At 46.9% G+C, this 15,016-nt stretch overlaps 1 protein-coding gene across 1 annotated transcript; it reads left to right on the top strand.

The window, feature by feature from the left end:
* On the top strand, nucleotides 1–9,130 carry Mkrn2os (MKRN2 opposite strand). Its single transcript, XM_051155121.1, has 4 exons — nucleotides 1–238; nucleotides 5,024–5,073; nucleotides 6,220–6,382; nucleotides 8,841–9,130. Exons 1-4 carry the CDS (start codon nucleotides 21–23, stop codon nucleotides 9,061–9,063), a joined length of 654 nt encoding a protein of 217 aa, XP_051011078.1. The 5' UTR covers nucleotides 1–20; the 3' UTR covers nucleotides 9,064–9,130.
* The last annotated feature ends 5,886 nt before the right edge of the window (nucleotides 9,131–15,016 follow it).

Here is a 15,016-nt window from a genome sequence, read left to right as displayed (position 1 = left end):
CGGCCCAGGAATCAAACGGTATGCACTTTGAAGGAGCTGGGAAGCCTCTAATTAAATTCAGGCACTGCGAGAGGTCCATCTACAGTTTCAGTGTGCCTCAATGCTGCCCCCTGTGCCACGGGGAAGTGGGCTCCACCAGGATAGAGGACGCACCTATCAGCATCTCAGATCCATTCTCCAACGGGCATCAAGAGAAATGCTCCTTCCTCCTCAAACCCACGAGAGGGACCTTCCTTAGGTACAGTGGCTCTAGTTATGATGAACCGTGCATGTGTTTTCTGCTCTGTGCCAGTCATTGAACCTGCTTTGTAGGACGTGGTGCCGTGCCGTGCAGTGTGTGTGGAGTTTGGGTAGAAGTCTTCATCTGCAGGCCTGTGTGTCCATCAGAGTGGGTGCTGTGTGTGGCTTGTCTACCTTGAGCAAGGTCCTGGGCTATGTGCACACATTTGTGTAGTTAGTGAAAGACTGCGTGGTGTATGAAGCACCTGCTCAGATGGTTTTAGGAGAAAAGCATGCGCTGACTGGCCAACTGGGAAGAGCCAGGCAGTCAAAGTTATTGGAAAAATATGTAATGGACAGATCATAGGTTATGTCTGCAGAGCAAAGTACAATTCCTGAGAAATGGTTCTTGATGGAGCGAATTAAATCAACAAGGAAGCTGGGCGCTCCTTTAATCCCAGCACTTGGGAGGCAGAGGCAGTCGGAGCTCTGTGAGTTTGTGGCCAGCCTGGTCTACAGATCAGTTCTAGGACAGCCAGGGCTTGGTTACACAGATAAACCTTTTTTTGAAAAGCCAAACTAAACCCAAACCAAGGAAGTCTAAGGGTCCTTCCCTTTTTCTTCTTTTTATTTCCTCTTCCTTTCACAGAGGTAGAGGCAGAATGTTCCCCAAAGCCTTATACAGGCTACATGTTGGGCAAGTGCTCAGAGCTAAGCTGCATTCCCAGCCCATATAAAAGAATCTTTTATTTACTTGATTTAATTGTTGCTTCCAAGATTTATTGCCTCTGTCTGCTAATCTAACCTAGCCCTAGAATGTTTTCAGCCTGAAACTTAATGCTGAATAAGCTCACCTTTCTAGTTCTTTCTGAACTCTGGCTGGCTGGTTCACCTCAGCTGTTGTGGCTCAAACTCCTCTCCAAACTAACTGATTCACTCTGGCTTCTCTCGACTTCTCACTGAATTACTCTCTGCTTGGCCTCAAACTAACTCTAGCAATCTGTTCTAATCTTCTGGCTTCTCATTCTCTGGCTCTTTCTCTCTTCACATGTGTCTGACTTGTTCTCTCTTCAGCCTGTCTCTGTAAAACTCTGTTAAAAACTGCCTCTGAATTACACGAACTAAACCTCCACAAACTCAGCTCTACTTGCACTGCCTCTCAACTCACTGATTCAACCAAACTGCCCTCACAGTACTGACTAGAACTCAGAGATCTGCCTGCCTCTGTCTCCTGAGTGTTGAGATTAAAGGCATGTACCACTACCCCTGGAACTAAGCCTTTTTTAAAATTTATTTTTATTTTTATTATAATATATATATATATATTTGTTTTTTTGAGACAGGGTTTCTCTGTGTAGCCTTGGCTGTCCTAGATTCACTTTGTAGACCAGGCTGGCCTTGAACTCACAGCGATCCGCCTGCTTCTGCCTCCCAAGTGTTGGTAATAAAGGCATGTGCCACCATGCCCGGCTCTAAGCCCTTTTTTTTTTTTTAACCTAAAACTTGCTCTAAACCAGAGTGGCCTTGAATTCTGAGATCTGCTTGCCTCTGTCTCCTGGGATTAAAGGTGTGTGCTAGCCGGGCATGGTGGTGCACACCTTTAATCCCAGCACCTGGGAAGCAGAGGCAGGTGGACTGCTGTGAGTTTGAGGCCAGCCTGGCCTACAAAGGGAGTCTAGGATAGGCAAGGCTACACAGAGAAACCTTGTCTTGGAAAAACAAAAACAAACAAACAGGCTGGTGCTAACATTGCCCAGTGTGTTTGTATTCCAACCAGATCACAAAGACCTAGAAACTCTTTGGATGTGATCTCTTGCCTGAATTAAAATTCCTCTACAAGTCACCTTCCCCCAAGCCTCCTTCCCTGCAGTCCAACAGGCTTTTGCAGACTGGCTAGGAACTTGCTATGCTGACCAGGGTGGCCTTGAACACATGATCTTCCTGCCTCAGCCTCGTGAGTGCTAAGATTACAGACATGAACGAACACATGAGACTCTTCCAGTCTATAAAACATGTAGATTAATAAAATTCCAATAAAAGTCAGTATAGCTAGGCAGTAATGATGCATACCTTTTGCTCCAACACTAAGGAGGCAAAGGCAGGTGGATCTCTGTGAGTTCAAGGCCAGTCTGGTCTACAGAATGAGTCCCAGGACATCCAAGGCTACACAGGGAAACTGTGCCTTGGGGAAAGAAAAGTCAGTATATTTTTTCCTGAGACTGCAAAATTAATTTAATGTTAACTTTGAAAATTCAACCAAAAAAGCCAAGTGTTAGGGCAGGAGAGATGGCTCAGCTGTTAAAAGAACACTGGTTGCTCTTCCAAGAGAGGACCCACATTCAGCTCCCAGAACCTACATGGTGTCTCATGACCATCTGTAATTTCAGTTCCAGGGGATCCAAGTTTCTCCTCTCACCTTTGCAGGTTCTCTACTTAAATGGTGCACACACATATATACAGGCAAAACACCTACACTTACAAAATAAATTTGAAAATTTTACAATATTTAAAAAAGAACAAGGAAAACCTACATATAAGTGAGTTGTTATTAATTTTAGATTCATACATTTGCCTTTCAAGAGAAGGGATATTTTATATTTCTCAGTTACTCATATTTTCTGTCACTCCTCATTCCATTGGGTAGATCCAAATCCTCATTTTTCCATCAACTCTTTTGCTTCAAAACCTTCCTTTAACTTTTTGTTGTTGTTTACTTAGCCCAGGCTGGCCTTGAACTTGCTGTGTAGCCCAGGCTGGCCTTGAACTTGCTGAGTAGCCCAGGCTGGCCTTGAACTTGCTGTGTAGGCCAGGCTGGCCTTGAACTCCTGACCCTCCCAGCATTTGTTTCCTTAGTTTCCTAAGGACAGGATTCTCCCCTTGACTAATGTCCTCAGGAAAGATGATGCCACCATCGATGGAGTGGGTCCCTGATAAAAGGCAAGGCTGGCTTTCCGCTCTCTTTCCTGCTCTCGTAACGAGCTTTCGTTTAGTCTCTGGCAAATGCTAATTCTGATAGGCACAGGCAGAATGAACAAAGAGGTGTGGACACAGGTCATATGCCACGGTGGCTGCCGACAACCAAGGCCCTCCAAACAGACTCCCACCCTTTCATCCATACAGTTAACTCTGCCTGGAGTCCCACAAAACTTATGATAGAGGGAGAAGGAGCCGTGATCCAGAGGCTCTCCAGGCTCTGTCTGAATGAGGTTGGGTTGGTCAGCCCTGCTGCTCATGGCTGGGCAGCATATGGACTGCACAAAGAAGCCCTGGTCAGCGGGAGGCCCTGACACTGGGCCTGAACTCCACTCTCCAAGCCAAGGCCACTGTCCAGAAAAGCAGAGTGGCCTTGCCGTGACAGGTCTAAGGGGCTATAGGAGACGCGTGGCCAGGCCTGTGCTGACATACACTTTGTTTTTTCCCCTTCACTCTCATTAATTGATTAAGATTTGCTGAACTTCAGTCCCCAGTATCACAAACTAAAGAAAACACAGACTTCCTGAACTAAAACGGAAATGATCCTTCTGGAAGCAAGCCGTAAGGGCACAGCCTCACGCTTTCCTGTGTCACTAGAGGCAGGCCCAGTCTCAATACCCAGTGAACTGTCACATGACTGAAAATTTGCGGGAAGGAGGGAGGAAGGAAGGGTGATCTGGTTAGGATGGAGCTGGGGAGTGAGGTGCTCGGAGAACCCAGAAAGTTACGAAACCAGCGCTTGACACAGACACACTTTTGCTCATTTTAGGGTCTAGACTCTGAGGCCGTGAGGTCTCCATAAGCTCAGAACTGTCCCTGGGGCTGACGGAGAAGTAGGGGCAGGCATCCATGTCCTTGGTCATCTTAAAGCTGGGGTTGCTTGCAGGTCACCCCGCTGAGATCTGATACCAGGACTGTAGCCTCTTAGGAATAACTTAGTGAGCAGGGTGTGCAAATCGAATCAAAGCACATGGTATACGTGTCAGAAAGTGTCATGGTGAAGCCCCTGATTTTGTTAATGTACAGTAACAAAAATGCTGATGTTGGGTTATAAGTTCGAGGCCAGCTTGGGCTACATGGTGAGCCTTGGTGTTAAGCAACAAACAAATGTAAAGGGACGGTTTTTAGGGTGTGTGTGGGACAGAGAAAGCATGTGCTGAGCTTGAGTAAGGCCCTGGGTTTGATCCCAGAACTGACCAGCCCAAACCAGAAAAAGCTCAAGCCAACAGAGTAATGGTACAAAACAGCAATCTATGGAGGGCAGTGGCCGCAGGCTGTACTGGGCTGTGGTCAAGAAGGCCAAGGACCAAGCTGGGTTGTGGTGGTGGCAGTGGTGCCGCATTTAATCCTAGCACTCAGAGATAGATGCAGAAGGCTCTCTGAGTTGGAAGCCAGCCTGGTCTACAGTGAGTTCTAGGATAGCCAGAGCTACATAGAGAAACCTTGTCTCAAAACAAACACCTCCCCCCAAACCAAAGCAAACCAAATAAACAAAAAAGGGAGGTTGGGGACCTCTGAGATGTGAGACAGTTAGTGGACTCCCAGAGGGAGTGTGTGTGTGTGTGTGTGTGTGTGTGCATGTGTAGTCCTATTTCTGCTGTACCCTTTAGCCAGCCTACAGCTGATGGCAAGGTCTGGTACAGCCTACAGGGGGAGGCCCATGCCTCATATTCATGCTTGGCATACAGTGTTGATGGGCAAGTTGGCACACCGGCTTGCAGAGCCCCAGGGTCTGAGGCAGGAAGCCTCTGAGTTCCAGGACAGCCTGGGCTCTGTGGCAAGACTTTCTATCAAAATAACACCCACTGCAAACAGTGTCCCTCTGTTTCAGGGAGTACGACGGGAAGTCTGATCTGCACGTTGGGATCACTAACACACATGGTGAGCATGTCCTACATTTTTTTCCAGTGTAAGAAAACCCCACAATACCGGTAGGGGAAAGGAGGGTTTCCAGACAGGATGAGGTCACAGCAATAACACATTCATTCTGACTTCCTGCCTTTTCCTACTGCAAGCAAAGTAGGTCATGTGACTTGGCAAGTCAGCACTACTTATAGTCTCTGTGTTTAGAAGACTGAAAACAAACAAACAAACAAACAAACAAAAACGTTTTCGAGGTGCCAGAGTGGAACCTAGGCAAGGGCCTCCTGCATGACCAATACTGACTCCTAGACCAACACTGACAGCCACACCCTTGACTCCTAGAAAGCTCTTAATGCTTTTTCAGAAAGAGCCTCACAAACCTGCACACATCTGTGTTGGATTTTAAGAGAAAGAAACAGATGGTCAGAGGTTGAGTCGAACAGGGTCTCAGTTCTTGTGTTTGAATCAGAATGATAACCCTTGGCTTCTGGTTCCCGCTCTCACGCTCAACCCACTACGCTTCGGGAACAAAATAGGGTGTGGTGAGGGCTGCAGTCTTTTGCTTTAGAAAAATGGCCTGGGGAGTGGCTGGGTCAGAGCCCTTGCCTAGCCCTTGCCTGGCCCTTGGTCCCACCTCGAGCACCTAAGTAAACACCAGGAGACTACCCACCGGGTAAAGTAGGCAGGATGTAGTTCAGAGGCCACTGAGCTAGTCTCAGAAGAAGTTAGTGGCAGGACACTTGCCCATCATGCATGGGGCCCTGAGTTTGACCCCAACAACAACAAAATTTTAAACCCTCTAAAAAAAAACAACCCTCTAAATCTCATTAGATTAGTGGTTCTCAATCTGGGGGGGTCTTGACCCCTTGGGGGGGCCACATATCAGACATCCTGCATATCAGATCTTTACATTATGATTCATAACAGTAGCAAAATTACAGTTATGAAGTAACAATGGAATGATTTAATGGTTGGGGGTCACCAAAACATGAGGAGCAGTGTTAAAGGGGCACATCATTAGGAAGGCTGAGGACCACTGTTCTAGACGGACAGCTGGTTTGACAGTAGCAGACAAGAGTGGCCCAGACTTACAGGATTTATAGCTACTGTCCTTTTTTTCTGAGCACCTGTGACAGAGCGCCTGACTCTGCTCTGGCTTTTCAGGGGTGGTGTATAATTACAATGCACAAGGCATACAGCGAGACGTGGCAGGGTGGGAACGGAGTCTCAGCGTTCCACTAGTGCAGCCCGGCATGTTTGGGCTGATGGACCAGTGGGACAAGTACTTGGAAGACTTCTCTGCTTCGCTGGCCTGGCTGCCTCACAGGTAGGTGTCTAGAAAGACCAGAAGCCACTGCTATCCATTTGTCACACAAAATGGCATCCTTATAGCTTTGTGGTCACTGCTGTTTCCAGTACAGTCCATGCCAGAGACCATCAATCTGTGAGAACAGTTAAATCTGGTTGATAGAAAATTTCCTTGTAAAAGCTGGGCAATGGTGGTGTGCGCCTTTAATCCCAACACTTGGGAGGCAGAGGCAGAGGCAGAGGCAGGTGGATCTCTGTGAGTTCGAGGCCAGCCTGGTCTACAAAGCGAGTCTAGGACAGCCAAGGCTACACAGAGAGAACCTGTCTTGAAAAACAAAACAAAAAACAAAACAAAAAGGCCAAGCGTGGTGGCTCATGCAATTATCCTAGCACTCAGGTAGGTGGATTGCTGTGAGTTTGAGGCCAGTGTGGTCTACAAAGTGAGTCCAGAACAGCCAAGGCTACACAGAGAAACCTTGTCTCAAAAAAACAAAACAAAACAAATAAACAAACAAACAAAAACAAAAAAACCTGGAAAAAAAAAAAAAAAGAAAATTTCTCTCTGAGGAGCTGGTCTCCTTGTGACTGGCCTTGGGGTTTGGAGTCTGCCTTCCTTCCTGCCCCACCGTGCCCTTTGCTCCTTGGAGGTGTGAGCAGCAACCTCATGGTCCTGCTGCCACCAGCCTCCCCACAGGCCTGCATGGGTCCCGGAGGATATATAAAGCCCTCCTCAAGAAAGCTGCTGCTTGTCAGGCACTTGGCCTCAGCAATCAGGTTGTGCCATGGAAGTTTTCCGGGGGAGCAGGTCAGCAAACACTAATGGGTAATGTGATGACTCTGGCTGCTCATGCGGAGCTCTGTGCCCGGCTTAGCTGCTTCACTGGTGTAACAAGAGGCTCTTAAGGTTTATTTATTTATTAAAGATTTATTTATTTTATTTATTGCATATGAGTGCTTTACACAAGAGGGCAGCAGATTTCATTATAGATGGTTGTGAGCCACCACATGGTTGCTGGGAATTGAACCCAGGACCTCTTGAAGAGCAGGTAGCGCTCTTAACCACTGAGCCATCTCTCCAGTCCTTAAGGTTTATTTTTAAAATTGTGTTTATTTATTTATTTTAAATGTGTCTGGGTGTAAGTATATATGCATGCAGTGCCTGAAGAGGAGATGGGGGTGTTGATCTCCTGGAACTAGAGTTATAGATGGTTGTAAACTGCTGTGTGGGTGCAGGGAACTGAACCTAGGCCCTCTGGAAGGTCAGGTATGGTTCTGCTGAGCCACCCCTCTAGTCACTGTGTTTTCCCCCCAAGACATGGTCTCACTGTGTAGCATGGGCTGGCTATAAGATCACTGAACTCCTGTTTCAACCTCTAGAGTCCCAGCATTACAGGGGAGTGTCACTATACCCAGCTATGAGAACGTACTTTTAAACACACAGAACATTTTATATTATTCTTTATACTTCTGTATTTCTTTTTTGAGACGTAACTTCGCTGTCTTATAAATCACTATGTGGACCAGGCTGGCCTCCAACTCACAAAGATCTGCCTAGCACTGCCTAGAGTGTTAGGATCAAAGGCGTGTGCCACCACCGCCTGGCACAATTTTATTTCTTGACACAGGTTCTCATTGTGTAGAACAGGCTCACCTTAAACTCTTAGAGATCTACCTGTTTATGCCCCTGCCTCTGGAGTGCTGGGCTTAAAGGCCTGTACTACTATGCCTAGCACTCCTAAAATTAAAAAAAAAAAAAAACACTGTTTACAGTGTAAAAATATTTAAGTTCTTTCAGCAATTTGAAATTAATTTCTCAGTTTTTTTTTCCTTCTTCACTCTTTTTTCTGGAGACACAGTCTCACTATGCAGCTTTTGTTGGCCTTGAACTCAGAGATCTGTCTGCTTCTGCCTCCTTAGTTCTGGGACTAAAGAGATGAACTCCATGCCTGGTCTCTATTTTAAAAAAAACTTAAAATTTACATTTTATTCATTTATTTTGTCTGCCTCTGGGGTGCGTGTGTGCGTGCGTGCATGCGTGCGTGCGTGCGTGTGTGTGAACCACAGCACATGTATGAGGTCAGAGGACAACTTGAAAGAGTTGGTTCTCTCCTTCTATCATGTGAGTTCCGGAGATTGTCAGGGTTAGTGACAGTTGCCTTTACCACCAAGCAGCCCCCCTATCTAAGACAGTATTTCTCTGTGTAGCCTTGGCTGTCCTGGACTCACTTTGTAGACCAGGCTGGCCTCAAACTCACAGAGATCTGCCTGCCGTTTCTGTGTTGGGATTAAAGGCGTGTGCCACCATGCCCGGCCCATTGAGCAGCTTTTAATGTCAGCATTCTCAGGGGCCAGCATGGTGGCCACAGCTACTCTGCCACTGCTGGGGTGAGAGGACTGTTTGAGGTCAGGAGTTCAAGGCCAGCCTGGAAAACAGTGGTGACTGTCTTACCTCACTGCATCCCACTCGTTTCCCCAAGGTATGAGGAGAACCACCACAACTGTTCTAGCTTTGCCCTCACCTTCATTAACTGCGTCCTTGCCATGGAGGGCAGAGACCAGCTGGACAAGAGTGAGTTCACAGAAAAGTACGTGATCCCGAGGACGCGTCTGGCCTCCAAGTACATCACACTCTACAGGGCCATCCAGGAGAGGGGCTTCCACGCGACTGGCCACCCCGACACAGTGACAAGCCCCTCGTAAACAGTTTATATGCAATGCTGGCCATGAGGGTGGTTGGGACAGGACATTTAGCTTTACTGCCTTTAAAGGGTACCTGCACATTTCTAACTGTACTTAATTGTGACTGGTTTTTTTGCAGTGTACAGTTTCCTTTTAATCTTACTATAAACAAATTATAAAATTAACAAAAGTAAATAAAAATTTATAAAACTAATAAAATCACAGAGCATATACTTTAGTGGGAGGACCACCTGCCTATTATATAAGAGACCCTAGGTCCAGTCCCCTGTATCATACCTCCAAATTAAGAAAAAAATTAAAACTTCCCTGGGTTAAAAACAAAACAAAACATTCAGGCTGGGTGTGGTGGCGCATGCCTTTAATCCCAGCAGAGGTAGAGGCAGACAGCTGATGTGAGCTTGAGGCCAGCCTGGTCTACAAAGTGATTCCAGGACAGCCAAGTGTACACAGAGAAACCCTGTCTCGGAAAAACAAAACCAAAACCCAAAACCCAAAACCCAAAAAGAAACATTCATTACAACTAAATCTCTCCAACTGTTTTGTTTTGTTTTCCTTTTTTTCGAGTCGGCATTTCTCTTGTAGACCAGGGTGGCCTTGAATTTACAGAAACCAGCCTGCCTCTGCCTCCCAAGTGCTGGGATTACAGGTGTCCACCACCACGCCCTGTAGCAGTTATGATTTTAAGATGAGCACCTGCTACAACTGGAGTGGAAGAACATTATTCACTGATACAAAGAAAACTGTGAATTTGAACTGAGCACAATGGCTTTTTGATGTGAAAAGAGTGAGAGACCCGAAAGAGGGGAGAGAGAGGGGAGTCTAGGGCAGGAGGGAGACACAGACTCGGAAGGCCTAAGCACCTACGCCTATGTCTGCACTTGACTGCACATAGGAGGGCTGGGGATGCAGCCAAGTGGTGGAAAACCTGTGCAGTAACCTTTTGATTGTCAAGAATATTAAACAAAAGCAAAACTGAAACAAACAAAAAAGGGCTGGAGAGATGGCTTAGTCGTTAAGCACCTGTTCCTCTTGCAGAGGGCTTGATTCAATTCCCAGCGCTGCCATGGCAACTGACAACCACCTGTAACTCTGTTCCCGGGGATACAACATCGTCTTCTGGCCTCTGTGGGCACCAGACACAGAGTGATCGGACATGCATGCAGGCAAAATATCTATACACACTAAATAATAATAATTCAAAGTTAAAGCAACAAATCCCCCAAGTGTAACAGAAGTGCTTTGAAACTGTCCTTCACCCTCTTCCTCTGCCTTCTGACAGAGGGGCCACTTCTCTTTGCTTTTTGTTTTTTGTTTTTGTTTTTTTCCTTCAGCAGCTGATCTCAAATCCTAGGGAGAACAAACTGAGAGCACGACATCCAACACCCCACAAAAGCATGCCCAGCACCCATGACGGACAAGACACCCAACACCCTTGTGGCAGACAGGACACCAAACACCTTATCACAGGACACCCAAACTGCACCCCTCAAGTAATATTACCTGAGGTAGTAACGGCCAAGCTGGCCCTTAGCCATGTGCGCACCTGGCCTGTCTGTGTCTCTATGTAACCCTAAAACGGCACTTAGCATCTCACAGGCAGAGCTTGGGTCCTAGACGTCTGTCCTCGGAGATGGCCACACTGAAATAGATTCCCTTCTTGTCTTGCCACTCCCCTCTCGGCTGTTTGGATTTCAGGGGACGGGTCCTGGCCTGCTGAGAGCAGGACAGTCACATAGATGCCAATTCTATTAGCTGCTTTCCTCACAGCTTTGACAAAATACCTGATAAAAACCACTTAGGGCAGGAGGGGTTTATTGTGGCTCTGGGCTTGAGGGGACAGTCCATCGTGGTGGGGTAAGTGAGACAGCCGAATGCATTGCCCCTGCAGCCGGGAAGCAGAGAAACGGACGTGGGTGTTCCGTCAGCTTCTCCTTTGTATTCAGCCCAGGACTGGGTTCTCACCACTGGAGGTTTATCTTCTAGGTGGTTCTAGAACCTGTTGACAATCAACATGCGTGAGCCACCACAGGCCCTAAGTCTAGGCATGGCCTCTGCTTTCCAGGGAGCTCTTGAGAGTCTTTTGGCCCAAAATGGATTGGACCCTACCTTATTTAAAATTTTTGACCAATACAAAATCACAGCCGGCTTTCATGGCTTGGGGTGGTGGTGCACGCCTTTAATTCCAGGAGGCAGAGGCAGATGGATCTTCATGAGTTCGAGGCCAGCCTAGTTTATAAAGTGTAAAAGTAACTTTTATTTTCATGGCTAATTTGTTGTCTTGGAGGCTTACTGCCTCCTTCTGCTAACCTAGGCCTAGTCCTGGAAGCTTCTACCTTTCATATAATCTAACCTAGGGCAAGAATGTTTTCAGCCTCTGAGACTTACTGCTTAATAAGCTCACACTTACTTGTTCTTTCTGAGCTCTGAGATAGCTGTTCAACACAGCTGTTCTGGCTCAATTTCTCCTCCCAGCTGACTTACTTAATCTGGCTTCTCACTTGGCCATGGAATTGCTCTGCTTGGCCTCAAACTAACTCAGCAATCTGCTCTAATCTTCTGAGTTTTTTCATTTTCTGTCTCATTCTGTCTTCTACTGAATTCTCTCTGCAACCCATCTCTCTATACTGTGCTGGTAAAACTGCCTCCTCTCTCTGTAAAACTTCCTCTTAAGTAGTTGCCCTTTCCTCTCTCTTCTCCTGAGAGTTAGGCCGATCCTATTTTGTCAAATCTTCTCTGATTTGTCACCTTTTCTGCCACTCAATTAGACATCACTTTCAAACATTGGTGCTTCCTTCTACAGACTAACTTTACCTTCTTTTGGGATCAAAGGCATGCACCACCACGCCTGGAACTAGGCTTTTCTTTACCTGATACTTGCTCCATACAGGCTGGCCTTGAACTCAGATCTGTTTGTCTCTGTCTCCTGGATTAAAGGTGTGTTTGCATTCCAGCCAGATCACACATACCTAGAAGATCTTTGGATGTGATCTCTTGCCAGAACAGCCATGTTCTGAATTAACATTCCTCTACAACAAAGCAAGTCCAGGACAGCCAGGGCTACACAGAGAAACCCTGTCTAGTTAAATAAACCAAACCAACAAACCAACCAAACAAAAACAAAAACAAAAAGCAAGCAAAAACAAAACAAAATTAGAAGTTTCATGATAATATCCTAAGTGTTGGTAATCTAGGGGGTGGGGTGGAGAGAGCAGACTTCCTTCCATACCAAATACTTACACGTGTACACTCAGGAACTTTAAAGAAAAGTTAGACTGCCCATCCAGACCCCACACAACGGCTAAGATTTCCCTGGAAACAGCCGGCTGGGATAGAGACAGAGTCTCACGGAATCAGAAGCTTGCCCTATTGATTCTGTTGGTCGGCTAGAGCGCTCTCCAGATCCAGCTCTATCAGCCAGTGCTGGGTCAGGAGGCTCGTGCAGCCATGCCTGGGTGTGTATCTGGGTGCTGGGATTCAAGTTCAGGCCCTCATGCCGGGAAGCAAGTGCTCTTAACCCCGAGCCATCTCCCCAGCCCCTATCTCCATTTTACAGATGAGGAAACTGAGGCTCAAGGAGAGCACCATCCCAAGGCTACCCACGATCCTGGCGCTGACGAGGCACGTGGACTCAGACTTTCTGATTAGATTTTATCAGAATATGCCATGGAAATAGGTTCTAAAGTGATGAAGGGTGTCCGTGGCAGAGCACTTACCCAGCATGTGTGACACTTTAGGAACTAACGCTGCTGAAGCATGGTGTGGAAACTTACCCAGCCTGCTGTGCAGGGAAACTGATCAGGAGGAGGAGGCCAGCTCGAGCAACCTAGCAGAACCCTGTATCCTCTGCCCTCAAAAAATGCACATGAACAAGCCAGGTATTCGAGCTACTAGCTGCCTTTCACATAAAGGAAACACACATGGCACTTATTCCCCCAAAAAGTTTACAAAAGCGTTTTTCCTATACTATCTCAGGCGAGAGATCCCTATATTTTTCACATTGGTCAACCTGCTTTTAAACCATCTAGAACTTTAAAAAACAACAAACGTTTAAGATAAATCCGTGTGTTACACATCTCAAATTTGGGCTGGCAAGATGGTTCAGTAGGAAAGGCCACTTGCGGTTAATTATAACAACCTGAGTTTGACCCGTGGGACCAGCATGGTGCAAGGACAGAACTGACTGCTGTAAGTTGTCCTGTGACCTTCAACCCAGAGGCATTTTTAGTAAAAGCCCATCTGGAAGAGACTCCTATTAAATCTGAGGCCCTGAAGGGTCTGGGGAGGCACTTCTGCTGAGGTAGGCTATGTCTTCTCACCTATGGAAGGTTCCTTAAAGTGGCTTTTGTCATAGGGCAAATTTCTAATCTTGATTAACCTGGAATTTTATTTATTCTTATTATTTATTTATAAGGCAAATTTCTAATCCTGATTAACTTGGGTCTTATTTATTTATTTATTTGTTGGAGACAGGGTTTTTTTGTCTTCACCATCCTAGAACTAGTTCTGTAGACCAGGCTGGTCTAGAACTTACAGAGATTGGCCTGCCTCGGCCTCTTGGGATCTGGGATTAAAGGCCTGCACCACTACCACCAGGTGAACTTGGGCTTTTTATTTTTATTTATTTGTTGGTTTTCTTTTTTGGAGACAGAGTATCTCTGTGTAGCCCCACTGTCCTGGACTAGCTTTGTGGACCAGGCTGGCCTCAAATCACAGAGATCCACCTGTGCACCACTACACCTGGCTGAACTTACAACAAATGTTGTCTTGCACGTCTGTTTCAGAAGGGCACAAGTCCCCAAAAGGTAAGCCAACACTGCTTCTGGCTGGAAGCCACAGGTGGTACTGAATCAACACCCCTGATGTGTTTCAGTGCAGCACCCCAAGGCTCTAGGTTCACACTAAAGAGCACGTGGCTTGCTATACAATGTCCAAATAAAACATGCACAGAAGAAACATTTCCTCATAGGTTTGAGCAGAGGCTGCTTCTGGGGCTGGGGATTTATCAGTTGGTAAAGTCTAACCTAGCACTGGGTCCCTATCAGCTCCAAACCTAACCAAGTGAGAAGACGGTGCCTTTGAATGCTGCCCTTCCTTCCCCTCCCCTTCCCCAGCCCAGGATGCTCCTCCGTAGCTCTCTGTGACCTGTGGTCTGGGCTTTAGACTGTACCATTATTGAAGACTGCATTCTTGGAGTGGCTCAACTTTCCTGGCATGCAGCAGGGTGACGGCACTCGGATGACATGCTCTTGGAAGAGTTCAGTCTGCTGTGCATCTAGGACTGGATGAAATGTATGAAGCGGCTCCTCAAACTTCTGACTTTAAAAGTTCTGAAAAGTGATGACTCAAAACAAGAAACCATACGAAATGTCTGCTCAGGAGCCTGAGGGAAGCCATGATGGTAAAAAATGAAGCAGGCGCAAACACTTCTGCGCAGTTCACTGAGGCTCAATGGGAGTCCGAGGCAGGGAGAAGCTGCACTGCTCAACACGATCTGCACACGTGTGTGAGGGCAGGAGTGAGGCCTGGACAGAAGCACACGACTAAGATTTGGGACCAGGAGTGGCCTGCATGGAGTCAGGAAGCTGGAGGGCTGGCCACAGCAACTAGCATGCATGCTGCCTTCTTTCCGACTGTCATTGCCTCCAAGGATCATGGTTCAGCTGACCACTTGGAAATCAAGTGCCCACACCGTCCTCCTGGACGAACCTCAGACACCTCTCTTACACTTCCGCTAACTCACACTGTGGCTCTCCACCCACCCTTACAGAACCACCGCTCAAGTCCACATCCCTGGCTGGCTATCTTGTGAATGTTTGCCGTCCCCACCGAGCCTGTGGGAGTTTAAGTTACTCACTGGCAGTTCTGAAGGGCACATTCTTTAAGGGAGGCACTCACATCACCACTGTCACCCTTGTAAGGTTCTTAAAGGATGGGTCAGTCCCCTAGAGACTGG

The sequence above is a fragment of the Acomys russatus genome, chromosome 13 (assembly GCF_903995435.1).
Source record: "Acomys russatus chromosome 13, mAcoRus1.1, whole genome shotgun sequence".
In the NCBI taxonomy this organism is placed as follows: Eukaryota; Metazoa; Chordata; class Mammalia; order Rodentia; family Muridae; genus Acomys; species Acomys russatus.
The sequence above is the reverse complement of the archived record's forward strand: the minus strand, read 5'-3'. Positions and strand labels throughout refer to the sequence as shown.

Bases quoted from the DNA above. Each gene is read 5' to 3' on its own strand.
- Mkrn2os (XM_051155121.1), top strand. From the start codon at position 21: ATGCACTTTGAAGGAGCTGGGAAGCCTCTAATTAAATTCAGGCACTGC. The intron at 5,074-6,219 runs GTGAGCATGTCC...CTGGCTTTTCAG, and splicing joins TGGGATCACTAACACACATG to GGGTGGTGTATAATTACAAT. The intron at 6,383-8,840 runs GTAGGTGTCTAG...CGTTTCCCCAAG, and splicing joins CTGGCCTGGCTGCCTCACAG to GTATGAGGAGAACCACCACA.